General features: G+C 32.5%; 2 protein-coding genes across 5 annotated transcripts in view; one reads left to right on the top strand and one right to left on the bottom strand.

Moving 5' to 3' along the window:
* Window positions 1–5,253, top strand: part of Efa6 (Exchange factor for Arf 6) — a 308,310-nt gene extending 303,057 nt beyond the window's left edge. For both annotated transcript variants that reach the window (XM_085950148.1, XM_085950141.1), the window contains exon 22: window positions 2,886–5,253. In XM_085950148.1, coding sequence (XP_085806274.1) covers window positions 2,886–2,901 — 16 coding nt within the window. In that variant the 3' untranslated portion in view covers window positions 2,902–5,253. The remainder of the gene's footprint in view (window positions 1–2,885) is intronic.
* Window positions 5,254–16,064: 10,811 nt separating this feature from the next.
* LOC147078844 (protein CutA homolog) lies at window positions 16,065–25,129 on the bottom strand. 3 transcript variants are annotated; one of them, XM_085950107.1, is made up of 4 exons: window positions 24,944–25,129; window positions 24,027–24,184; window positions 22,019–22,203; window positions 16,065–16,283 (listed from the first exon to the last, which is right to left on the bottom strand). In XM_085950107.1, exons 1-3 carry the CDS (start codon window positions 25,059–25,061, stop codon window positions 22,039–22,041), a joined length of 441 nt encoding a protein of 146 aa, XP_085806233.1. In that variant the 5' UTR covers window positions 25,062–25,129; the 3' UTR covers window positions 16,065–16,283; window positions 22,019–22,038. The 3 variants fall into 3 exon arrangements, with proteins under 3 accessions (XP_085806233.1, XP_085806225.1, XP_085806217.1); XM_085950099.1 differs by lacking the exon at window positions 16,065–16,283 and adding an exon at window positions 19,388–20,058; XM_085950091.1 differs by lacking the exon at window positions 16,065–16,283 and having other exon boundaries at window positions 19,879–22,203.
* Between the last annotated feature and the right edge of the window lie 797 nt (window positions 25,130–25,926).

The raw sequence follows: 25,926 nt of genomic DNA, 5'->3' as shown, positions 1-25,926 counted from the left end.
GCTTTTACACTAGACACGCATGAATAATTTTACTAGACACGTAATTTTTTTAAGGTTACGTTACAATCCGAGAATTAGCCGTTATTTAGATGTTTGTAAAATATATTGCAGATTTTTCAAATGTATATATTATAAAAGTATCGATCGAGATTTTCACAAAATTTGTTTATTTAATTTCTTAATAGTCTCATTATAATGTTTATATTATATTTTTTATAGGTTTAGGTTTTCTACACAAATTATAATGATTATCAAGTAGCACAATATTATATAATAATTATGTTTGTATTTGTTTAAGCTTTTATTTTATATACTTACGTAGTTCGATACAATAAATAATGGCACAAAAAACGTTTCGCACGAATTATAATATACGAATTTATTTTATTTTTATTTTTTGAATGAAGCTTTTCTTATAAATATATTATGTTGTATATTTACAGCTTTTTACGGTATATATTATATTCTGTTGCTTTTTTTACTGGATATGTGCACGATTTTTACATAGAATAAATATTGCTTTGCTTTGCTTATTTAGGGATTATCGTTAATATGTATCAAAACTGTTTTAACCTAAGATTATTGGAGAAATGAAAGGAAAAAATAGTTTTCAAATTTATATCGATGCCTGATGCCTAGTCATATTTATGCATATATAACTTACGCTTAACCTTAGGTGGCCGTTTAGAGACTTCATGCGGATAGTGGCAGAATTGAGAAACGCAAGTGACACCTGTCTAAATAATCAAGTGTTCAATCATTTTATTTGAAACTTTGAAAACTTTGCTTGAATTCTGTGTACATTCTTGATTATTTTGACAGCTGTTAGTGCAGTGCCACTTGTGCACACAAGTATGATTATGCATCCGAGCTTAGTTAGGTTAATTTAACAGTGACATCTCTGCATTTGGTCCTAAGTTAGTAAATTTCACTATTTCGGGGTCCTCCATATTTGATGTCACACCCTAGGGACGTAGGGGCTCTGCTATTATGTGGTGATTTGGATTAAGCGGTAGTATCATCACAAAACCAACATAATATTATGAACTCATTCTTCTCAAGATTTTGTGATGATTGCGACAAAGAGGTAAAAATTATTTAAATCGTGTTACGTCATGTGTGGATGACCCCTTTGTACATTATCTCCGTTTCAAGATGTCAATATAAACAGTCTGCAGGTATCTCATTGGATCCAAACCGGTTATTCTTTCGGAATTCTATTCATTGAATCTACTATTTTCTGTAATATATCATCAATTCGGAAACGGATAAGGATGTCTATGAAAGTGTACGAGATTATAGATTCGCTTCTTCTTTTTATGATTGTGGACTGATACTGCGTAATTGGTAATGATGCATGAAGAAGATTTAGCGAGGACAACTTACAAAGTGGAATACGTCACCGAGTTGCGCCATGTAATAAGTGTGATCCCCCTATAGTAATAATTCGCTAGTCATTATGCCTTAACCCTTTCTAGATCATCCCATGAGTACTTATGAATCTTTTTCAGATTGAATTTTTTTTTAATAAAACCAATAGTCATGATATTAACGTATCGAAATATCCGTGTCAACCAGAAATATATCGATAACTTAAAAATTTTATTCACTGAGATATTTATTTGTTTTACATTGTGTTTGAAATGATAAAGTAGTTATTTAAATCTGTACCTGAGAGCCTAAAAGAACACTTTCGGGAAAATGCAATTTTAAGATTTTTTAACTGCTTTATGTCTATAGATTTTTTGGTTTTATGACTGTCAGGTTATTGTATTATAATATTTTAAGTACAAAATATGTACTTTATTTTTCTGCAAAATTTTGTCGATAACCTCCATATTCTACCGTTTTGAGATAATCACAAAAAATTGTCAAACATATTATTTTGGACTACAAATGAAAGGTACAGGGGAAAAACATGTTATGTTACACAAATCGTCACTATACGATTGGTTTGTCGAATATCCGTTTTTGTCGCAATCGACCTTTTAATGCAGAATGCTTTTTTGTATCTAAATGGACCAGAACCATCCTTTTCTTTATTGATTTGTAATGAAAAGAGCATTCATATGCTGTAAAAACAACAATTTAAATACCTCCATGTATTTAAATATAGGATAATGTAATTTGTTTTTCATCTCCTGAACATTTTACATTTGGTCTATTCGACAAACCAATCCTACAGCGACGAAATGTCAAGACATTTCTTGTTTTTAGCATGTATGATAATTTTCAATGCTCTATAATGCTTTGACTATTAATAATTGTGACATAACATGTTCTTCGCCTGTACCCTTCAAATATAATATTTTCTTTTTACAACATATTAGTAAACAATTACAAAAAGAGTGTAGTGAAATAAAATGTCCTTAACGTCATTAAAATTAATAAAAAGTCATGTTTAAAGTTAGTTGTACAATATAAAAAAATGGCGACCGATGAATATATAATATGACTTTGCAATCAACCTATAGTTTAATTCTATTTAACTAAAAAATGGAGGATTTGATATTTTATGAATATACAAATGATAGAAAAGTATGTACACAATCAAAATCAAAATACGTAAAAATGGAGGTTACCGACTTTGAAACCAATAGCCTCATATGACATACTGGCTCTAAGGTACAGATATATAACTATGTTTTACACGGATAAAACTTCTATACTTTGTTTTTTTTTTGTCATTCTCTATGAATAGGATTGATTACTAATGAAATGATATTGTAAATAATTAATTATTATTAAATGATTCCACTTTTATTTTTACTTGGTTTGAGATGATTTAATACGACTAAATATTTTTTGACAACTGATTTACTCTTGTGTTTGTTAATAATATTTTTTATAAAGTGTAATATGTTTTAATCGGTTTCGTTTTTCAGGGATATTCCCGAGTGAGCTGTGCCGCGGAGATTTCATCGAAACGAACGTGAAGAAAATCAATTCGAATCGGGACTGAGTGATGTTTGGCTCGATATCGCACTGAGGATATGACCTGCAGCGAATTTTCTATGATAAACGATATGCCATTGTGTAATATATTCGAGTTTATTGTGTATATATTATTATAATGTATTGGAATATGACAATTGAAAGCGTTTTCAGGAGTTGAAAACTCAAATATTACTACTACGTTCGAATTATGCAAAATATATGTATATGTTATTGAAATAATATAGTTTATAACGGAGCCTATAAAGCTTATTTTATAATGTACAGCCGCTCAGATATGAATAAGTATTAAATACTGTCATTTATTAGTTATATCTTTCGTAAAAATACCCTGAATCTTTATTTGGAGATAATGGACGACCACTAATGATCAGTTTTTCGATGTGGCGCCGCCTGATTGGATAAAACTTTTGACTGAACATGACATATCGATGGCTCAGTTCCATAGTGCTAGTTTTGAGTAATGGCTGATTAAAGTTTTGACTCACCTATACTGATACTGACTTGTAGAAAAGTGACAAAAACATCCGCCCTACGAGGACAACTAGTAATTTTTTCGAGTTGTAATTTTGTGGAACTGAAGAGGAGCGATATACGAATATAATGGCTAACTCTAAACTTGAAATTTTTGACTTGTACTATTAAACTGAGCCATCGATATAATTATTAAAAATAACTGTTCAATTCTATTCCCCCTGTAACCAAGTCGGTTTGCATCCATGTTTCGTAAATCATTCATCTTGTCCAGTTTTGACCAAAAATTAACTGAATATGCAATTTTATTCCTTATTCAAAGTGGCACACACATGTTCTATAAACATTTCCAAAACTAGTCTTTTGCAGTCAGTATAATGGTTGACAAATATCATCCAATTTCAAAATGCATCTTGTCCGTCTGGTGGCAATTTTCAAATATCATCTCTTCCATTGTTGCAGAGTATTTTGAAACTTTTCGCCGCAAAAATTTCTTGTGTTTGATTGGAAAAGCTCTGTAGTTGAAATATCATAATCATAAGCACCCGCCCAATGGCTCAAGAAAAAATGGTTATTTTTCTCTTTGTTGAGGTTCCATACTCGTTTTTTGTGAATATCTCGAAACAAAACAAAATGGACAAGGTGAATTTTGGAAATAATCGACTAAATTACAATTTTTGGTCTAAAACAGCATATTATGACGTTAAGCAGCGTTTCTCAAACTTTTTATAAATACGTGCCACTAAAATCAAAATTTATTGTAAATTTTTCTTATATTACATCGTTTAGTTTAGTAAAGCTCCCTTCTATCATACTAAAAATGTTTCATTTTAATAAGACCAATTTACGTAGTAATCATATTGGAGTTATTCGATAATGACATATTATTTGGATGAATTGCGGCCATGCGTTTGGACAAACACACATTGATAAAAAAAAACAACCTAGCTGCGGGATTCGAACCTCCATGGCTCATGTAACGAGAGGTGAATGTTTTATCTCCTACTCTATTATGTTTGTATATACTGTTTTACATAGATAGTTGAAAACTTTTCAAAGATACTCATTTCATAGGAGCAAACTGATCTTGAGGTTATTACAAGAACAGTGTTATAATTTGTGTATGAGGTTGTCTGTATATGACATCACATCCTAATTGCGGGGGAAGGGATCTGGTATATGTGACAAAGTGGATAAACTCAATTTATTTCGGAGAATGAAATATTATGATATACTGAAATCGATTATTTTCAATTAAAAAAATAATTTATCGATTGGAAGGAGTTCAAAAATGTGACACAGTAGGGGTGAGAATTTCGAAAACTGGCCAATTCCTTATACGTCATACTAATGGATCAATTAAGCCGATTAAACTGATGTTTTAATACTTAATACTTAAATCATGTTTCGATTGAAGTTCATTCCATTTGGCATCATGATAGGGAACTGATCATTAGTGAGGTCCATAACATTGAATGTCTGTCGAAGATTTGTGATTTTTGTTAAATTTCGTCGAGTCATCGGGCTGATTAAATTAAAAATGTATTTTTGTAAGTCTGTAAGGATTTTACATACCTACCTACCTATAATATGCAAGTTTTAAATATATCTTTGATTGTAAGCATTGCGTAATATTATTCTATTAAACTGCATTATATTCTAGTAAGGTATTTTATATATTATTATTATTATGCAGAAAATACAAAGGATATACCGATTGAATATTTAATCCTTTGAGTGATTTCAATTTCAAGGCTGATGATGAAACTGCTTTTATGTATATCCTTATACCTAATTTATTATCCATTAAAATGCTGATTTTCAAAATGTGACTTTTATTTTAACTGATTTCTACTATCCCATTTGAAGTAAAAATACTATACCATGTGGCCGAAGGGCGACTTTTGGAACGAGGTAGGCTGTGGTGATCAGAGAAAAAGAACACACTTGTCAGGTATACTTAAGGGAAATACGAAGATAATGTAATATTACTACTGATGAATAAGTACACACGTAATTCGATGAAATTTCAATAACTCACTGGCGATATAAAATTGAAAGATGAGTTTAAATTCTATTTTCCTTAACATTTATACTCATCAAAAATCATTAGATTAATCAATATTATTTTTTAAATTAAGGTGAGTCGGGGTAAGTGTGACATAGAATTTAATGAGATGAATTTCAACCTGGTTCACGATGAATAGGTATGTTTTGAACAGTTGAAAACTTTACCATAATATGATCTACAATATCATTACAATTAATATGCACAGAAGGAACCCACTGTATATCTTACTATAATACGACATTTTAATATTTTTTGATTACTAGTCAGTTTGTTACACTTACCCCAATATTGGGGTAAGTGTAACTAAATTCACCATTATTCCAAAAGTTCTTCAAAACCATAACGTATTACATGCACAGAAAGATAATATCATTTAATGGATATTGATTCTTAAATTACAACTTTTGTATAGATCAGGGGTGGGCAAACTTTTTGGATGGAGGGCCAAATTCAAGAATTCAAAATGAGCGGCGGGCCGCAAGTAAAATACCATTTTTAGATACACTATTTATTATCTCGAAAAATAAACATTACAAAAAAATTAATGAGAAGAATGAAACTGTTGTTCATTTTTTAATTTTTTAGTAGTTGATATTCTCAAAACTGCTTGTAAATGGGCATTGGAGATATTTGATCGTAAAGAATTTTTATTGAGGTTCATGATCGAAAATGTTTGTTCACATATATAGGTTGATCTAAAAATAACGAACATTTTTCTTGCATAATCTTTAAGTTGGTCGAATTTGTCTGAATTAAGGGCATTGTAAAAGGCGTGCATTTTTGAAGCAAGTATTAATAGACAATTTTGAAAAGTTTTTAAATAACAACTGTCAGAATTTTAAATGAATGGTAAGTATTTATTTCAAAGTATCGGTATAAGCCCGCCAGTTTTAATGTTGAATGTAAAATAATGGTACAGCAAGAAATAATATTCAAAAATCAGTAGTAAAAATAAATAATCATTATTAAAATGACATGTGCCAATAGATAAAATCAATATCCATTATTATTTTGATGGTATGAAAAGTAAAAAACATTCAATGAGGCGCACGGCATTTTAGGGTTACCATTATCGCATATAAAGTATATTAGTCTATGCATTCATGAATATCGGTAAGAACAAACTATTTATGATTATATTATTATTAAAAGAAGATCAAATAAGAAGTCGCAGAGGTGCAGAAAAAAGAGCTAGATGGACATTTCACAGAATAAATGCGAATAACCTCAAAGATTAAATTAATAATTGATCAAAAATATAGGTTCTCTAGGTAGGTACTACAAATATTACAGAAATCATTTTTTTAAACTAAGTACATTTTTATTACCTATTATTGTATAATTAATAGTAATAGTATGATATTAAATTTATCTCAATTAATTTTTTTTAATTTTTTACTCATCACTACAAAAAAGGTTTTTATCAACGTCTTTTAAAATTACTAATTTAAGTAAGTATCTTAATTATTTATATAATATGTATATTATTATTTTTACTATTAGTGTTAATGCCGAATCAGATAATAATTTAATATTGTTAATTTATTACAGTATGTAATGTAAACAAGACCGTGAAACGTATTGCCATTGGCGAGCCAAAAGTCCGAGGACAATTAATAAGTCGTCCGATTTGTCTATGCTCTAATACTGATCAACGAACGAATAAAAAAATCGAGCTGTCAAAAGTTGCGATTATCGGAATGTTTTCCGATAATCCTAAAATGGTTTGTTATTTAAATGTAGACTTGCATAAGATAATATAACAGTAAAAACAACACAAATTTTATGTTTTCTTTTATGAATTTCATAAACGTTTTTAGTAATAGGTTGTACGTAATTGAAGGAAAAGATTTTTATGTTATCGTTTGACTGGGTGTGTATTCTAGATTATCATTTTCAATCATTCACATTGATCGACATCGGTCGTCTTTAGTAATAGGTTGTATGTAATTGATATGTCATTGAAGGAAACGTCTTATTCTGTCATATGTTTGTTATCATTGATTATTATTGTGAATTTTTGAACACAAGAAATACATTTATTGTAAACAACTGAAGTCTGTCTTATTATTTAATTCTGATACTGAAAATAATATGTAATAAGCACTATACAAGTCTGAAGTATGTCTTGTTATTATTGCAAAGTTGAAAATGTATATAGTAGACACTACAATTTATTTAACTCCGCAATGAAGTAGAGATTAAGGGTTTGAATCTCATAAGGTAAGGTTACATATATCTTTGAAGTGCGCTTAGATCAAGAGTGTATGCCTAACAGCTACCTACAACTGATGGTTCGGAATGTGCAGTTAAGTTAAGCTACAGCTGATAGTTAAAATGAAATAGTAACTTAAAGGCACTAGAAGCTTGCTCAGGAGACTTGCATTGCATCATTGAGCCATTTTATAGATACACAAATGCTGCCACACTAAATGGGCGTAAGGGATGAAATAATAGAGAAATACCATTCTAATAGTACAATCTGTTCTGGAGAGTCAGATAGAAAGAACAATACTATCCTACTAAATTTAACATAATAAGGAAGCTACTAAATAAGTTATTTCTGTAAAAGAAAAAATCTGTCCAAAATAGATTTTATACTGATAAATTGATATTTATACTTACCATTAATTATTTAAATAATTCCCAGAAATTGTTTAAATAATTCCCTATCATAATTTAAATACTTCCATTGTTATATTATAATACTTACCAATAATCATTTTTTACTTGCTGTTCATATTAAATAGTTCCCACCTTTTTAATAAAATACTTGCTCGTTTTTTTATTAAAATACTTGCTGATAATGCATATATATACTTACCCAATAATTTGAAGCCATTGTTAAATTTGGAGATTTCTTCACAACGATGCAATTCTCTTAAATCAGTGTCACACTGCAGATCAATAATCTCAAGTTATAGCTCTGTCGGTACATTATCAATATCTATTGAAAATGGATCGCGTACTATTGCTAAACTTGTCTCAATTTTTCGGAAGTCACCAAATCTTTGTGAAAAATCGTCATTCAGAGCTTTAATAATTTTACCATATTCTTCAAATTTATATTCTGATATATTCATCAACTTCAAAGTTGGAAAGTGGTCCACGTCATTATTCGATATTTGTCGAAGGAATAACTTGAGTTTTATATGAAATCCATTCAAACTTTTTATCATGTGTTATGGGTATATTTTATACATGCATATATTTTTTTCCTTGCAACGCGGAGTTAAAAGTATTTAAATATGTCACGATGTTCAACGTAGAAAATAGTGGTTACATAGTGTGAGACGAGTCGCAAGGAAGATGTACTGAGATAATACATTCACGAAACAACAAATTCTTCAAATTTTAATCTATAGTCAATATTTTTTAAAAAAATATAAAAAAGTTATTCATAATCAGAAGTACAATTAATGATGGCGGGCCGCAAAAAAATACCCGGCGGGCCACAGTTTGCCCCCCCCCTGGTATAGATTTTCAACAAAAATGATCTTTATCATTTTTTTTGGGGTAAGTGTGTCATACTAATGTATGTAGAGCTAGTGATGTCCCGAAACAAAAATGACGTTTTTATTAGGTATGTACTTAATTATTTAATGTGGTTATCTCAGCAACAGGAGTGGTAGGTATATCAATCAAAGGCTTTTGAAGATTAACTTATAATTTTATTCGTCTCGAAAGAGCACAAATACAAATTATACAATACAGGAATGCAGAGTAACCCTAAAAATAGTCTGTACTTACATGACAAAGACGTAAGCACTTACAGTAAAATCAAAACGATAAAGAAGTTTGTCGACTGTGTGCGGCGTGAGAATAAGTGTAAGAAAGAATGAGTTAAATTTGAAATGTTATAATAGCTTCACCAAGAATTAACAGGGTAAAACATTATTTTTTTAGCTCGAAACAGTGAGCATTAACAAACAGTTGATGAAATTTAATATACCTAACATGATTATTTTCGTATTATTACAAAATTAAGTAACAATCAGCAAAAATAAAATGTGGATACAAATAGAGAGTAAGATATAAAAGAAAAAATAATAATTAATACACAAAAACATTAAATCTCTAGTAACGTGTTGGGTCTCATTCTTGAATCATTCTTTCGTTTTTACTGTACTTACAATTCAAGTTAAGTGCTTACTTACGAAACTATTTATTCTCACTTAATTATTTCGAATTGCAATATTTGAAATTGCATGACTAGGTACTTACTGAATATTGTAACCAGAGATTTTTGTTTTGAAAATTATTTCGCCTCTTCGTCCAGTTGATGGTTGAGGCAATATGCAGATGACATCCTCTTCTTTCACTTCGTAAATGTCTTCTACTCTTGGAAATGAAAACATAGTTTCGTTTTCTTTTTTAATCGTCTTAAGTTTTCGAGCAAACTTTGTCAGAACTCTGTCATCTTGCTGAAGTTTTATTATAACTCCGACAAAATGTTTCACAGTTTTTTTTGTAGCAAATTGTACTACAATCCATTTTCCAATCTCTAACATTTCTGAATTAGATGCACCTGCAGTATCATCAAACTGATCAAACATTGATATATTAAGCTTATTAATTGAAGGATCGTTTTCCTCATCGCCCATCACTAGTTAAAATATTGACTTTGCAAATTTATAGAAAATATATGGGGGAAGTGTGACACAATACAAAGGCACACTTACCCCACGTGTTCACTTTCGTGGGGGAAGTGTGTCTACTCGATTAAAGGTTTCAAATGCTTATAAATCATCAGTAAAACGATAACACAACGTGAAGCAGCGTATCAAAACACATATACTCACCAATTTTTACAACCACAATGTGCAGATTTGCGTGTTTAAAAAAATATTTTAGTAACAGCTACCAACTCACTCGACGACATCAAAATGACTACTGGAGAATAATCCATGTAGTCACCTCAGGAAATACGGTATCGACACCAACTCTGATTATTTTTATAAATCAGTGAGTTTGCTATCATCTTTCTATAGATGGCAGCATCCAATTTGTAGTAGATACTGAGAAAACTTAGTAGCTACACTTACCCCAAAGTCACACTTACCTCGACTCACCTTATCTAATTATTAATTATTTTAATAATATATTATACGCAAAGATTTTAGGCTTATGCATTAGTGCCTATCATTTTGTATAGACTGCTCCAGACATACTGAGGTCACGTGACATAAAGTTCATACAAAAAAACATCACTATTGATGGCAAATAATTAGACAAATTTGTTAAAGACAGATGTCGCACTGTTGCATATTATTTTAAACCTTTCTTTAATACACATTCCTACTTTCCTAGATATACTACAGATGTCGTTGGCAAATTAAATTAATTTTCTTAAGAAGTTAGGGTTTAAATAATCGCCTAGTATGGAGTCTTTGCCACTGCTACGTACATACTACACGGCAGTGGCGAAGACTCCATACTAGGCGAGTGCTTAAAGCCTACCTTAAGAAATATAATACCTAATGACATTTCTTAGGTAAAAAAATACCAATAATGAATAAAGATGAGTCACTTGGAGCATGCATATAATGTCAAATCACCTTCAATCTATATAACGCCAACTTGCATGCATAAACAAAAATACGATGACAGTTGTTCAATATTTTAGTTGGTGAAGTTACACATCAGTATATGACCATTTTTAAAAATATTGATTCCCTTATATTAATTTAAAAAATTAAGATTGTCAAGAAGTGTGAAAGTGTCCGAACGACACAGTATAATTATTATACTGTGTCGTTTACTCAAAATTACTCAAAGTGTTTTTTGCCAGATCATATCGTCACTGTTCAGGCAAAAGTCACCAACCCTAAAAACATAGTTTTGAGATATCGCAATTTGAAAGTTTGAAAATGCAGGAAAAATCAGATTTTAATGTTTTTAACGTTTTATTTACATTACATTATTTTCTTATGTCTTCTTAATAATTTCTTTAAAGTTCTTTTACTTTTTGATGCTAATCAAAACATCTGGAAGGTTTTGAAGGAGGCAAGGTAGCTCAATTTTATTATGGTTTGGTGACTTTTGCTTGTTAATAATCTGAACAATGTTAGCCAAAAGAAGGATAGTGAAAGGTAGTGATATAGGTAATAATAAAGATAATGTGGTAAATAATAAGTTTTATTGAATGAAATAGTCTTTTAACATGTTTATTTTTTTTATGTTTTAAGATATAAATACCTAAAGTAAATGAATTAAGTGTTTTTTTTAATGAAATCTAATGATAATAACAAACCAATGAAAATTATGAAATTAAGTAATAACATAATGAAAGTAAAGAAAGATTAACAAATAATAATTAAAAACTACTCCTCCTCTGTATCAATTCCGGCATCAGGTTCTGCATTCCTATCAATAACGCTGGTTGAGCTCGGCAGAGATTGGTACCAGTGGTGGAATTCTTGTGGTATCACACCTTTTTCACATAATACCATTAAATCTTTATGCTTTTGTGAACTTATTGATAGAAGCTTATAAATACGCTTTTGACAATTCATTCGGAAAGGTTGCAGCACGATTCCGAAGGGCAATATTAATTTGTAAATATCGATATTTTATAATTGAACGACTATTTTTTTCAAATCTGAAGCACTTCACCTTCAACCAGTTAACTTTTTGTCCAGCCGTGTTCCTGGTTTTCTTTTTTAATATTTGTTTGGACAGGAGACCCAAATCATAAAAATCGCTGTATTTTAGTTCTTTTGTGGTACCTATACAGTGTCGCAGTTTTCTTATTGCAATTAAATTGAGCAGCTGAAAAAAAGTTTATCCAGTCATGTATTCATTAATCTCTTCTATTTCGCAATGGCACTGTGCATACTTGTCACATTCCATCATTGAATGTCCGGATTCTAAAAACTTTTTCTCCAATACTTCAATATTGTCTGAGTTCTGCATCACCTACATCAAAAGGGTCAAAATATTTTGATTGAGGTTCTGGCCACCGCACGTGTCACTAAAAATGGACACTTCTTTTATATTGCTTGGCAAGTTAGTTTGATAATTATACAAGCATGTACCAATCTCTATGCTACCACGCTTGGCATTTACGTCATGCCAAGCCTAACAGAAAGCATTATTAGGCGGAGCTCTTTCATAAATTGTCAAATTGTAGCAACACAGAGTTTTCTGCTGTAATACAGAGCTGAGACATCGCTACTTGGAATCTGTAAAATAATCTGCAAGTCAAAAGTTACTGTTGCAAAAGTGTTTTCTCGAGTTGCCCTTTCTTTGTCCATAGCTTTGTCGGTGTTGGCTTCTCAATCCCTGTTTTATGTTCAGTGTAGTTTTGCTCCAACTGTTTCTTCTCGTCGCCGTCCTTCATTGTGTTATATTTTGTGCAGAGAGCACACGGTCTTTTCTGTCTAAATATTGCCGGCTCGATGATTGTCTACGTAATGTGACTACGTAACAGGAAATTTTTGATGTGTTTGAAATTTTACCACGCTGTTGGGCATCTTGTTTCCTCTGATCCTCGGTGTTAAATACATTAAATTCATTGGCTTTTTCATAAGCTTTGTTAACAAGGCCATTACTGAGACAATGTTTTTAAAAAGATGTCTCGGCAAACCCTTTCTTCTCTGCCATCCTTAAAAAAAATAGTATTGCTTCGCATTCGATCGTTTCTTGAGAGGTAGCTTTACCATTCCGCATTTACAGTCTTTGTGTTCTTCAGTATAAAATCCTTTTGACGACAATAGTCACCCAGACTCCAGTATTCAGAGGATATTAATACTCTTTGTTCTTCAGTACACTTTGTGGAGAAATTGAATATGCATTTAGTGCAGCTGGCTGTTTTGGGAGTTTTGGCAATAAACGCCCGTTTTTTTGTTTCATAGGCCTTTCCAGAATTCCTAAGATCTTTTACAACGTTGCGAGTCCAAGTAGAAGGATCTGATTTGCGCCACCGACTTCTTTTGTTGGTATGTTGCTCGCATTCTGAAAACTAAACTATGTGGTCAAGAAAATGTCTCATTGTTTTTAAATATTTTATTTTTTGAATAATATGGATTGAATAGTATTCATAACAGGTAAATAACAATGTCATAGTGACTACCTTCTGTTTCTCCATCAATATCATCTGGGACATAGCTAGGGTCATCGGTTTCCTGGTCATTATCATTAACCGGTACAACAATTATGACATCACTTGATGCACTGTGATATTTCGAGTAATGCATGATAACAGAACTCCTGTTCGATAAATCAATATTACAAATCTTGCAAAGTATTACAGTATCTAGTAAAATAACAACAATAATTAATCATAAAACAATCCACAATCGAAACAATAGTGTAACCCGAAGATCCAAACGTTCAATGACAGGTGACAAAATGCATAATCATGGACGAAACTGACCATAAACGAAAAATAATTGTCAATCACAACTCTCTATGGATGGATGGTGACTTTTGCTTGTTTATTTCGTCATCACTGTGCTGCATTTACGAGCAGACAAAAGTCACCATTATGCTATGGTGAGTTTTGTTTGATTTAATTTAGACCAAAGCGATCTTATTATAACAAGCTAAGGTAAACTATTCCTGTTTGGTTATGTTTGCGTATTTCAGACAAGTGTTAGAAGTTTTCAAATGACAAATCAGTAAAACTCACCATCCATAGTATAGTGACTTTTGCTTGTATATTTATAACGAAGGATTTATTTTTTTTATAGAGTCAATAATGTCTATTCACCTATAATGACTTTTGCTTGTTAAGATTTTATCGAAAGTCATTTAGTGGAAAACAAATAATTCGGATGTACAACATTTTACTAACTAATGTACCGTGGTGACTTTTGCATCTTAAAGAACATAATTTTACGCTTCGGGTGACATACTCAACTCAAAACTGCCATTTTCAGGGTTGGTGACTTTTGCCTGAACGGTGACGATATTTTGTCTTTTTCAGCGGTACCGATTACACTAAATATTATTTAGTGCTTTCTGCCAGGACAAAAATGATAAACTGAATAATAATTATAAATGGAAAGTTAATAGGTATAAACTTTGAATAATTTATTTACTACTTTTATCAGTGTTTTTATTTAATAAAATTGAATATCGTAAGTAAAAAGTATTCCCAATAAATATTTAAGTAATCGAGTGGCAACATAGTTTTGCTTTCCGCAGCTAGCTTCATTTCTATTTGATAGATAGTTGTCGCAAATTTAGACGATGGCCGAGCGGCTTCAGCGTGAGCCTATAACGTCGCGGGTCCCATGTTTGAATCCTGGGTCTGGCAAAAGACATTGTTTTTAAATTTGTGTTTGAGTCAGAGTATGGACCTACTACGTTGGGCAAAATGGCTAACATCCATTTCTAGTAAAAACAAATCTGTTAATACAAACCTCCACGCCCTGGAGGCCCATATCTTCTTATTAGGATCGGACATGGTAAACCATAAAAGAAAATGTAACTGAATTCGGCAGTAAGTTTTCTGCCTAGTTCATGCATTGGGCAAATTAGATAGTAGCGCTACGGTGGTGTTTTCTGCAACTAATCAAACTAACCAAATGTGTCAAACGTCATTGATTATATAAAAATATACCAATCAATAACTACAATGACGTTCATATCCATTTACTATGCACAAAAAAAATCTAAAACTATAATATGTCAACGGAAGAATTTTATTAAAAGGTATTTTCGCGATTTGATTCGTGCTTGAGTCTCAGGTAATGGTCGATTGTTTGTTTGTGATAGTATGATTTGATAGTTTGTTGACACTTCGTCGCTGTAGGATTGGTTTCCCGAATCGACCAAATGTTCAGGAGACAAAAAACAAATTTCATAATCCTATATTTAAATATATGGAGATATTTAAATTGTTCTTTTTACACCATATGAATGATGTATTTATTACCATTACAAAGTAATTTAAAGAAAGGGATGGTTCTCGTCCAATAAGATACAAAAAAACATTCTGCATTAAGAGGTTGATTTCGACAAAAACGGATATTCGGGAAACCAATCCTATAGCGACGACTTGTTAGCTAACCTCAAAATGGACATTCAGTTGAATTCAGAATTAAAAAACCTAACCTAACATAACCTAATAATAATAATATTATATATTATGTCCAATTATAACTAATAAAACCATCCGTATTAAATTTACTTTTTCTACTGTCATGTTGACAGTTTAAGAATTCCATACCCTGCCAAATTCACGCACTCGGCAGATAAATTGCCTAATTCATGAACAATGCAAGCCCGTTGCCTTATTCATGAATTAGGCAAAATATTGCCGATTTCGTGTAATACACAATTTCACACATTCGGTGTAACATATATAAAATAATTTTTGATTTGTTCATGTAAGAGGATCAATGTTTATTTAAAATCAAAAGATTTTGTTCTATAATCTGAAGAAATAAAAACAATTGAATGTTGATAACTCTGTTACTCAGTGCAAAACTGTAATAACATCCATCAAAAAATTAAATCTTAAGGAGTTAAAAAAATTAATATGATGGTAAAAACAACTTCCTTCGATTAATATGTCATAAAAATACGATAATTCAGAAGTATAGGGCTTAATTACTATTAAATTTTGTTAAGTCCCGTAAATATGGCTGTCCATACTCGCGATGGTGAACTATAATGTTGTGGCTCCCAGGTTCGAATCCTGGGTCTGGTAAATTCACATGCTGTTTGTTAATATCTGTTTGGCTCCTGAGGATGGATGTATTCATGTTTATGTACTTACGGGTATTGTTTTTCCAGTATTCGATGCATGGCAGAGTTCTCTCGCGAATATCATCTGTAAGGGATCTTGGCATTATGTTTAACAGTAAACTGACGTTTAGTGGTCATATAGCTATCATTTGTAAAAAGGAACTAAAAATGTTGGGCTTTGTCTTCGTACTTCCCGGGTCTTTTCGGATGTTACGGTACTAAAAGCTCTCTATAACTCCTTAGTTAGAAGCAGACTTGAGAGTGAGTCTATCGTTTGGGCCCCGCATCAGTTCAAGTATGGCCTTATAGTGGAGAGTCCAAAAGAAATTTTTGAGACTCCTTTACTTTCGGATATTATCCGTGGGATCTTTATTTAGCTACTTACATATTTTTTTCGACATATACGCGGCGTAAATGTGAACTCTGCCATTCTTGGTGGTGCTGGCCTCTGTGTCTCTGATAATTACCTTAGGAATCGAGGGCATCCGTTGTTTGTTCTCCCAAGGTGCAGAACTAACCTGCCATTAGTGATGCCGATTGGGAGAGCAATAACCATGTTTAATGAAATCGCTTTGAATATTGATATACTCCACTTACGTGAGGTGAATTTAGGTAGACTTTGTTTTATAAGTTTTTAAGATAGGGACTATCAATAGTTCTCTCTGTGTGCTTCCATCTACTTTTACTTTTGTTATATTATTTTATTTCTTATTTTATTGCCAACAGAGAACCTAGCGGAAACATACGAAGCTTGCAATTTGAGTTTTTTTTTGATAATTTACAATTGCAACTATTAATTAATAAATATGTATCTGAAAACATTAAAAAGATTTTTTTTTTAAGTCAAAGATAAACTTACAATAATTGTAAAAAAAATGTGAATTTGTCACATATTTGGTAAATAGGTTACGTTATTATTACATTATTTTTATGGTTATATTTATTATTAAAATTTAATTTATTAAGTTTTCAAATTTTCGCTGTTTAGATTTTTGACTAATTCATAGTTTTAATATTTTTTATATCTATTTTTTATATCTATCTATGAAAAGGCGTTTGATTCCATCAAAAAGTTCTCAATTATAGACGCCCTTAGCAACCAAGGAATTTCCAGACGCTACATAAACATATTGAACAGTATAAACAGTGATGCCACAGCATGCGTGAAACTCCACAAACGGTCGTGTAAATTCCCCATTAACAAAGGTGTCCGGCAAGGTGATACCATTTCACCTAAACTATTCACCGCTACTTTTGAGGACTTATTTGGGAGGAAAAAGGTGTTCCAATTAATGGAGAGCACCTCAGTCACCTGCACTTTGCAGATGATATTGTTATACTTTCACAAGACCCGAAAAACCTCCAAGGTAGAATGCAAGAACTCGCGGATGTCAGTCAAACGGTCGGTCTAAAGATAAATGTCTCAAAGACAAAAGTGATGAGGAACTGTTTTTCGGACCCTGGGATTATCTGTATTTCTGGCACTCAACTCGAGCAAGTCAGCAGCTACGTCTATCTCGGACAGCAGGTGTCCATAGACGGAAGCATGCACGATGAAATTGCTCGAAGAACAAAGCTGGGATGGAGAGCTTTCGGACGTCTGAATAGTATCTTCAAGAGTGACCTACCATTATGTCTTAAGCGTAGGGTGTTCAACCAATGTGTGCTACCCGTGCTCACGTATGGCTGCGAGACGTGGACCCTCAACACGAGAGATGTCCAAAGGCTAAGAGTCACACAGTGAGGCATGGAGAGGTGCATGTTGGGCATCACGCGAAAGGACCGCAAGAGAAACGAATGGGTTAGGAAGCAGACAAGAGTACGCGATGTAATAGACGTTGCCAAACAGCTGAAATGGAGATGGGCGGGGCACATTGCTCGCCGAAAGGACGGCCGCTGGACAAATGCCGTCATCCAATGGTACCTAAGGGGTACGAAACGGCCACAGGGTCGCCCTAAAAGCCGCTGAATTGACGAACTGGTAAAGTTCGGCAGAAATACGTGGCAGCGAACGACACAGGACCGAGAGTTGGAGAAAGCTTGGGGAGGCCTTCATCCAGCAGTGGATTGACCCCGGCTGATGATGATATCTATTTTAAAAAAACATCGATTTTTATAAAAAATATAAATGTGTATAACTTGAAATCCTTTTTATTTATATCAAAAAAATTATAACAAAAAACTGTTATCACAACTTCCACTCTGTGGATGTACATAATTGTGGTGTTACTGCCAAAAATTGGTATGTCGATAATTTAGGTATTCAGGTTAACAACGGCTTATGTGTCAATATATAAATATGTATGCTCGAAAAAATTTTCAAGGTCATCCAATATATAAAACATGCACATAAAGCACAAAGAAATTAGCATTATGTCTGATTTCGAGACTTACCATCTTTTGGCAGTAACCCCATGAATTTATGATCTTGGATCAAACATGGTAAAAGAAGCGTGATGATAAGTATGATTTATTTCTTTATTTTCCTACAGATTCATTAGCCAATAATTAAATACATTGCAATAATGATTCAGATCACTTTCCTTAAATTAAATAAAAAATAGTTTAGGGTTATTTTTTAATATAATACAGTAGAAATTTGATTATCTATATAACACAAAAACTTATTAATACTATTACTTAAATAAAAAAACATATATATAATAAGTGACGGTGGCGAAGTGTGAAGGTATGCTGTTAAGATCCGACATAAACAGTGCATGCTAAACTTTGGCAGTCAAACGTATTTGTTGTATAGTGTTTATTAGTTTTTAAAATTCAATTAAGCCCTGCCTAATCCAGCCCATCTATAATATAAAAAACAATATTTGCTTGTTTGTTCGTGTTTTATGCGCTGCCATACCGTTCATCCGATTGCGATAAAACTTTGTCAACTTATTGCGTGCACTTGCGCGAAGAGTATAGGCTATGTCGCGTATGCGTTTCTATACCATTCATCTGATTGCGATGAAATTTTGGTAAGTGGTTGTATGTACACCCGTGAAGGTTTCTAAATTAGAAAAACCATCTTCTTCTTCTTCATTATATCTTCTTTTATTCGTATGGTTCCTATACCATACATCCGATTGCGATGAAACCTTCGTCAGTTATTGTGGTAATACCCGCAAAGGTTTCTGAATTAGTACAACCATCTTCTTCTTCTTCTACTCCATTCTATCTTCTTTTATTCGTATGGTTCCTATACCATTCATCCGATTGCAACAAAACTTTCGTCAGTTATTGTACGCACACTCGCAAAGGTTTCTAAATTAGAAAAACCATCTTTTTCTTCATTATATCTTCTTTTATTCATATGGTTCCTATACCATACATCCGATTGCGATGAAACCTTCGTCAGTTATTGTGGCAATACCCGCAAAGGTTTCTGAATTAGTACAACCATCTTCTTCTTCTTCTTCTCCATTCTATCTTCTTTTATTCGTATGTTCCCTATACCATTCATCCGATTGCGATGAAACTTTCGTCAGTGGTTTTGACAAGACTCGCGAAGGTTTCTGAATTAGTACAACCATCTTCTTCTTCTTCATTATATCTTCTTTTATTCGTATGGTTCCTATACCATTCATCCGATTGCGATAAAACCTTCGTCAGTTTTTGTCGTAACACCCGCAAAGGTTTCTGAATTGGTACAACTATTTTCTTCTTCTTTTTCTTCTATTCTATTCGTATGCGTTCTTATACCATTCATCCGATTGCGATGAAATTTTGACCGGTTGTTGTGCGCACGCCCGCGAAGGTTTCTGAGTTAGTACAACTATCCTTTTCTTCTTCTATTCGTATGCGTTCCTATACCATTCATCTGATTGCGATGAAACTTTTGTCAGTTGTTGTGCGCACACCTGCGAAGGTTTCTAAATTAGTATTATATAAAATAGAAAGTTTATTGTTTGTTTGTTCCATCCAATTTTGATTTTTTTTACTACATATTAATAACGTTTGCATATTTTGGATTTGATTTTAATTTAGTGTTCTTTTGTTTGACCTTTACTCCTATTAGAATTATCTTCATATTGCCATATTGTATTATACAGATATTTTGGTATTAAAAAAATAATTACCTCTTATTATTTTTTAAATATCTAAGATAAATATAACCACAAAGCGACCCTGTGAGAAGCCGGGTACTTCAGCTAGTAGTAGATAAATATTCGTTTATCTATAAAATATTTTTTATCAATTATGGTTTGGTAAGGCAGGGTTTGATAGAATTTTAAAAACTAACCAGTATCATCTGCAAATTGTATTCTTAGTTCAATGAAAACAAAACTATGACTGGCAAAGTTTAGTGTGTACAATTTATGTCGAATCTTAACAGCCTACCTCTACCTCTCGCCACTGGTAGGTAATAACAATTTGTAGACCTCTAGGAATACTCAGTGTCAGATTACTTGAGTCATGATTTTAGTGAAGGTGTGTTAATGTGATCTCTTCTCATATAGGTAGATAATTAAACAAATTATTAGATGTAATACAGGCTTGTACCACTTGGCTCACCTCAGATGTGACTAGGGATTCCAATCCCGGGATCCAGAACTATTTTCGATACCTATGAATCCCGGGATTGGTAAACATAATCCTGAAACTTTCGGGATTGAGTTTTTATATCAATTTTTATGGAAAATAAAATAAAAACTAAAATATGACAGAAAAAATACTTTTAATAACATATAAATACATTAGAAATAGACTGAGTTTGTTTGAAGTTTGATTTATTACCCATATGTTGCCAATTAATTTTATTTTGTTCACATAAATTGTGTTTCGCACGTTTAACAAAATGATTCCACCATCTTTTTTAATGTATTTATCATTTTTTTTATTTTAATTGAACTTGTATTTGTTATCTTTTCGTAAATAAATAAAACTCTTTTACTTTCACATTATTATTTATACATATTAAAATATTATTTCCTCCATTAAACCTAATTCTAAAATTGAACGTACACAATATTAACAATAAATGTCTTAAATAGTATAAATTATACTTAATTCATCTTTGACCGATTTTATCAACGTTATTTGTATATATAGAAATTTCATATTAGCTATTGAAAAAAATGCCAATCCCGGGATCGTCAAATCGTAATCCCGAAATCCTGGGATCAAGATTTTGGCTCGGGATTGGATTCACTAGATGTGACCAAACTGAACCTAATTTTTATTGTGGTAAATTTATCATTAATGTTATCAATGATACACTGCTTTGGTGAACCAAAAGCAATAGCAATCCTCATCAACAGCACTCAAATCGAGCGGGTCAAAAACTAAGTCTATTTTGGACAACAAACGTCAATCGACAGTAGTATGTATGACTAGATTGCTCGCAGAACCAAACTGGCATGGAGTGCATTTGGGCGCCTGAATAGTACCTTCAAAAGTGATCTCCCATTGTGCCTTAAGCGTAAAGTGTTCAACCAATGTGTGCTACCAATGCATGTGAAACATGGACTCTTAATCTAAGAGAAATCCAAAAATTATGAGTAGCAAACGTGGCATGGAAATGTGCAGGTTGGGCATAACGCGTAAGCGATGTGATAGAGGTTTTTAAGCAGATGAAATGGCAATGGGCCGCACATGTCGCTTGGTGAGTGGACAATCGCTGGGCAAATGCCATTATACAGTGGTGTCCAACGACCACTAAATGCCCACAGGGATGTCTTAGGGACCGAGAAAAGTGAAGGGAGCTATGGGGAGGTCTACATCCAGCAGTTTCAGCAATGGATCGAGCCCAGCTCATAATGATGATGATAATGATATTAGAGTGATCAAATTTTTACTGTAAATTAAAACATGACATACATAATCATACGAATCGCTGTTTATTTCTGTGGAGGAACAACATCATTGATCCATTTCAAATATGCTGGATTTCCATTATCGATTTGCACGGTGATAACTTCACAGACTTCATACGGGTGATTTTCTCTTACAAACTTGATGAGCTCTTCAATTCGGGAGGTTCTTGTTTTTATCATTAGCATAGCCTAAAAATTACATTATAATTATTATAGTTTACATTGATGTATCAAAAAAAAATATAGTAAAACCAGCCCTGAACAATGACTAATCATAAGTGTAAGTGAGAAAGCATTTGGCACGTATAATATAATCTCTGCAATATCGAATGAAGGAGTTGGGTTTTATAGCGCCTATACACATGCATGGATTTACTGACAACAATAGTGTGTAAATTAAACTATCGGGATAATAATTGTTTACAATTATTAATACTATCGACTGAGGGTACTTGATGGAATTTGAATTTCAATTCTAATGGATTTAAGTTTTGTACTGTTCCATTTGTGTCGTTTTTTGCGACCTAGTTTATTGTATTAATATATTAAGTATATACTTATATAAGTTGATTAATTATTTACTATGTTTGTTGTCAGCGTGTATTTACCATTGGATATAGTGCCAGAAGATGCCGAAAGACGAAACCAGGGTCACAAAAAAGGACTCAAATGGAATAATACAAAACTTAAATCCATTAGAATAACTGTTTACACGCAAAAGTACTGACTGCCTCGTCAATCTCATTCTTCAAGCGTAAGCGAGACGCGTTGTTGTCATTGTAGGGTGCTATTTCATTTGCCACTTCGATCTAATGCGCATGCGCAGATATCGCACAAGTTCCAACTGTCGTGCGAAACTTCAGAAGCTTGTCCCAGCAGGAAGTTTTTTGATTGATGCATGCAATCTTGCAACTTCTTGATAATACGTGTTTACACGAGCATTTTCTTGTTACGGGCACGATAATACGTACTGTCAGCAGTAAATCCATGCACGTGTAAATGGAATATTACGGTACAGATGCAGTAGTGCGGCCATGACCACGACCAGGTCATTGTGGTTTGAACAAGTATTGAGAAGTTTTTGGAGGAGATTGGCGAGACAGTCTGGACTCTTACGTGTAAACAGCTATTATCGCGATAGTTTTAAAATACACACTATTGGTACAAGTAAATCTATGCACGTGTACAGCTATTAGGACATAAAACTAGTAAAATAATATTAGTTTGACAGATGCAGTTAGGGTAAATATTGTGGGTATGTGTCTAGTTTATATATCGTCTCTGTTCTGGCAGAACACACTAACTGGAGAATACTAGTTTTGAGTAATTTGACTTTGAAGTTGTTAAAATGTTTGAAATAATGGTCTATCATGTGAGTTTATTAAGTAATCGTAAAAAGGATGACTTTAAAATAAAGACTGTTTATTTATTAAGAAGGTTTCCAGACGGTAAAGTTTGAAATAAGGAACATTTTGGTACTAACTCAATATGTCATTTTTTCGAATTAGTGTCTTCTGCCAGAACAGTGACGATATATATATAGTTTTTGTGAAATATGTTTAATTAAGTTAGTAGAAATGATGTGTTGTGTTTAAATAATGTGGTAGCCATATTAAGAAGCAAGACGATGGATGACGTTTCATAGTTACGTTAATAATAATAAAATTTAAGTTTTACTCTGCGTCATATGCAAAGAACACACCCACATATACACAGACAATGCCCTGTTTTTTAGTATTATTGCTTTGAAAATAAAACTAATACAATTACTAATTGGGTTTTATCCAGGGTTTTCGTCCAGAGCACAGAAAATTATGGCACTGCCCCATTGCAACAGATACCTTTAATATTTCTTGCTCTAAAATTAAAAGAGTAGAAATTAATCGCACATCGCGTTAGTCAAAATTCACATCCAACAAAAAATAGTTTTTACATATAAACAAAATAATACCAAGCAGAAGTAATGTGTCACATTTTTTAAATTAGCAAAATTGTAACGGCAATAAGCTTACCTCATTGTCTTCATTGATTTTGTTATCCCATTCGTAAATAGAAATAACTTGTGGGACAATATTCACACACGCCGCCAATTTGCTTTCCACTATTTTTCTCCCAAGGGTTTTACCAACAGTATCGCTTGGCACTGTCACGTATGCAATTGAATGGACTCCTAAAACAAGAATAAATAAATTGTTTAAATCATTTCTATTTGAGATAGCGGTGTGTTGTTGTTTTTCGAATTCCCATCCTTGCTGTGTTACGTTATATGTCCAATACCATTCCTGCTAAAAGATTTCCGGATAAAAGTTGACAGTACACAGTCAAGACGTCTGTTGTAGGTTTTTTTTTAATGTATGTTTATCTGTGAGTAGACTAGAACCTCGATATAACTGACTAATGTGGGTGGCAGGCAATGTTCCCTATACGGTGTGCGCGTCTGCGCACGTACACCTACCAAAATGTGTCCGCACAGTCCTCACACAATAATATTGTAAAAGAAAGTTTCTTTTGCCAGATTTCAGTTTTGCTCGAATGCACGAAACCATCACATGCACAATTCTTCAACTCATTTTTCGGAAGGCGAAGGTGAAGTACGACTAACGCGAGCACGCAAGTGAAATTGCGTGCCAAAGTATACGAAAAGAAGATACGTATTTTAGTGTTTATGAATGACCACCTATGTGCCGGGTCCTCTATATTTTTTGCAAGATCACAGTTCTTACAATAATTAATAATAATATAAAAATTGTATGTGTGTTTGTGGGGGGGGTGGAAATATACCGCACCGGTTGACTATTTTGTCCGTTATATCGAGGTTCTACTGTAATGAAATGATTGAGATGATTACAACCCGAAACGTACAGTAAGAAATCAATTTATTCCGCAATGTTCAATTATGTACAAATAAAGTATGTATTGGAATGATTACCCTTCTCCATACATTCCACTTCAGATTGGGCCATGTTTGAACAGGAAGCTGACACAGGTCGTTTTATTGAACTCAGTAAAATGCTAAATAAAAAATTCGTTCGAAGCAAAAGCTTCATTTCAATTAGAAATCGCACAATATTTATGACAGCTGACTTGATCAACCGGCAACAATATTTTGACAAGTGACAGTTAAAAGTTAGGTTATGTAAATGAATGTTTTATTGCCAGTACTAAAATTTCTTACCGTTCAAGTATGACTAATCATCACATAATAATAATATTATTATCCTAGAGCTCTTTCCACTTTTGGCAAGCGATTGTGTGCCTTAATTATTATGTCCGATAGGTCCAAAAAATCGATCTCCTATCGTTCTTTATTTAAAATCAATGGTGCATTTGAGAAATCTCGACACCGATATCGGTTCGACACGCGACTTTTCATGAGAATATATTTTTTGATGTGTGCAGCACCACATTAGAAATTCTTGAAAAAGGCAGCTGATCCTCCAAATATTTTATTTTTACATTGGTAACAAACTTACTATTCATAATCAGATCAACATTACTGATACACATACTTTATTTTATTTATTTATGTTTTGGTGAAATTTTAATCGCGAACTGATAAAATCACTTCAAATTGTGTACCACTACGAATTGCTATTTTTATAAAAAAAAAATGTCATATTATTGACTGATGGCAACAAAATACATCATTTTCCATTTTTTTCTTATGGCTGTTCAAAATTGACTGATATTTTTTGAATCAATGAAAATTATTTAAATTTGATATTATAACCCAAAAATATTTAATAGCAATTCAACAATTGGTGATATAATATAAATGTTTAAAGCATTATCATCAGCCTGTATCAATCCACTGCTAGATAAATACCTCCCCAATCTGATAAAATAACTTCAATATCCTACACAGGTTTAACGAATATGAACCACGGTTCCATTTTTTTGAGTCAATGAAAC

Source organism: Rhyacophila brunnea, unplaced genomic scaffold (genome assembly GCF_057557595.1).
Source record: "Rhyacophila brunnea isolate RB1 unplaced genomic scaffold, BYU_Rbru_1.0 scaffold_10, whole genome shotgun sequence".
NCBI lineage: Eukaryota > Metazoa > Arthropoda > Insecta > Trichoptera > Rhyacophilidae > Rhyacophila > Rhyacophila brunnea.
This window is presented reverse-complemented; position numbering and strand designations above follow the sequence as displayed.

What these genes read in the sequence shown, in the direction of transcription:
- LOC147078844 (XM_085950107.1), bottom strand. Translation starts at nt 25,061, where the DNA reads ATGAAGCTTTTGCTTCGAACGAATTTTTTATTTAGCATTTTACTGAGT. An exon ending in AGTGGAATGTATGGAGAAGG is followed by an intron (nt 24,185 to 24,943) that starts GTAATCATTCCA and finishes TTCTTGTTTTAG; the next exon opens with GAGTCCATTCAATTGCATAC. An exon ending in AAATCAATGAAGACAATGAG is followed by an intron (nt 22,204 to 24,026) that starts GTAAGCTTATTG and finishes TGTAATTTTTAG; the next exon opens with GCTATGCTAATGATAAAAAC.